General features: G+C 40.0%; 1 protein-coding gene across 1 annotated transcript; it reads left to right on the top strand.

The window, feature by feature from the left end:
* The first annotated feature begins 29 nt into the window (after positions 1 to 29).
* LOC111664459 (WD repeat- and FYVE domain-containing protein 4-like) lies at positions 30 to 1,050 on the top strand. The gene is made up of 4 exons (XM_023419044.2): positions 30 to 174; positions 280 to 394; positions 685 to 770; positions 867 to 1,050. Exons 1-4 carry the CDS (start codon positions 38 to 40, stop codon positions 931 to 933), a joined length of 405 nt encoding a protein of 134 aa, XP_023274812.1. The 5' UTR covers positions 30 to 37; the 3' UTR covers positions 934 to 1,050.
* Positions 1,051 to 1,171: the final 121 nt, after the last annotated feature.

Below are 1,171 nucleotides of genomic sequence, written 5' to 3'. Positions count from 1 at the left end.
TCTCTCTCTCTCTCTCTCTGTATAGGTAAAGGCTAAGATGTGTGTAGTGATGGTGAGTGGCCTCAGAGTGACAGAGGGGGTGCTGCTGTTTGGGAAGGAGAGCCTGCTCCTGTGTGAGGGATTCACTCTCAGTCCTACTGGGGATGTTTGTTGCAGGAAACACCATCCTAGCAGGTACACCTGTGTGTGCCGTGTGTGCAGCTACAGAAAAACATATAAGCATAGCCACTCATTCGGCTCAATTCGTTATCCATCATTCTCTGTGTCTATTTCTGCCAGTGTGCGGGATTCCTTCATTTCCACCATGCTGAGTAAAGAGCCGCCATCAGCTCGCTGCAGACGCTGGCTCTATGAGGATATCAAGGAGGCCCGCTTCATGCGTTTCCTTTTGGAGGTCAGACATCCAAATGCTCCCAGAGATACCTTGAATTAACTTGCATCTTATATCCAGATTATGTCTATACAGGATTTAGCTTGAATACATTCACATTAGATTTTAGAATTTGTCTCTGTACAAATAGAAATCAGCTTTGTTGTGTATTTTACTTACAGTTGTTTTCGATTAATCAAGATCTCAGTCAAGGTACATGTTAAGTCTGGGTTTACAAGGGATGTAAGAGATAAAAATATCTACTGCACAGAAATTTCATGCCTGAGTAACTAAAGAGCCACTGTGTCTATCAGGACAATGCTATCGAGGTCTTTATGAAAAATGGACACTCAGCCTTCCTGGTATTCCTGAATAAAGACCACGTCTCTGCATATAAAAGGTACCACATTTATAAAGATTGGATCTTAAAAAATAGTTTTCATTTTTTATATTCGGACAGTGATCTTTATTCCTCCCTTTCTCTGTCTTCCTGCAGGTTGTGCACAGTAGTGCCAGCATTAAAAGGCAGAGGGGTTGCTGAGGTCATTGCTAATGCCAGGTAAGTGTCATCAGTTAATCAGTCATCCAACAGCAATATTTCAAGACAATTACATGTAATCACTATTTTTATTTCATCTATTGAAATGTAAAATACATCAATAAAAATAGTTGTGTGACATATAGATAGATATTATGCACATATAATTAAAATTTGTGTGCCTGCTTAAAAATGACATTGGTTCCATTTGTTCTGTAGTTTAAGAGGATGCCAGCAGCTCTTTGGTCATTTGATTGTCTTGT

This window comes from Seriola lalandi, unplaced genomic scaffold, assembly GCF_002814215.2.
Source record: "Seriola lalandi dorsalis isolate HSWRI2012SDOR001 ecotype SW California unplaced genomic scaffold, Sedor1 jcf7180002001556, whole genome shotgun sequence".
NCBI lineage: Eukaryota > Metazoa > Chordata > Actinopteri > Carangiformes > Carangidae > Seriola > Seriola lalandi.
This window is presented reverse-complemented; position numbering and strand designations above follow the sequence as displayed.

Excerpts from the sequence above, each read along its gene's own strand:
- LOC111664459 (XM_023419044.2), top strand. The coding sequence starts at position 38 with ATGTGTGTAGTGATGGTGAGTGGCCTCAGAGTGACAGAGGGGGTGCTG. Across the intron at positions 175-279 it reads AGGAAACACCATCCTAGCAG|TGTGCGGGATTCCTTCATTT; the intron begins GTACACCTGTGT and ends TATTTCTGCCAG. Across the intron at positions 771-866 it reads CACGTCTCTGCATATAAAAG|GTTGTGCACAGTAGTGCCAG; the intron begins GTACCACATTTA and ends GTCTTCCTGCAG.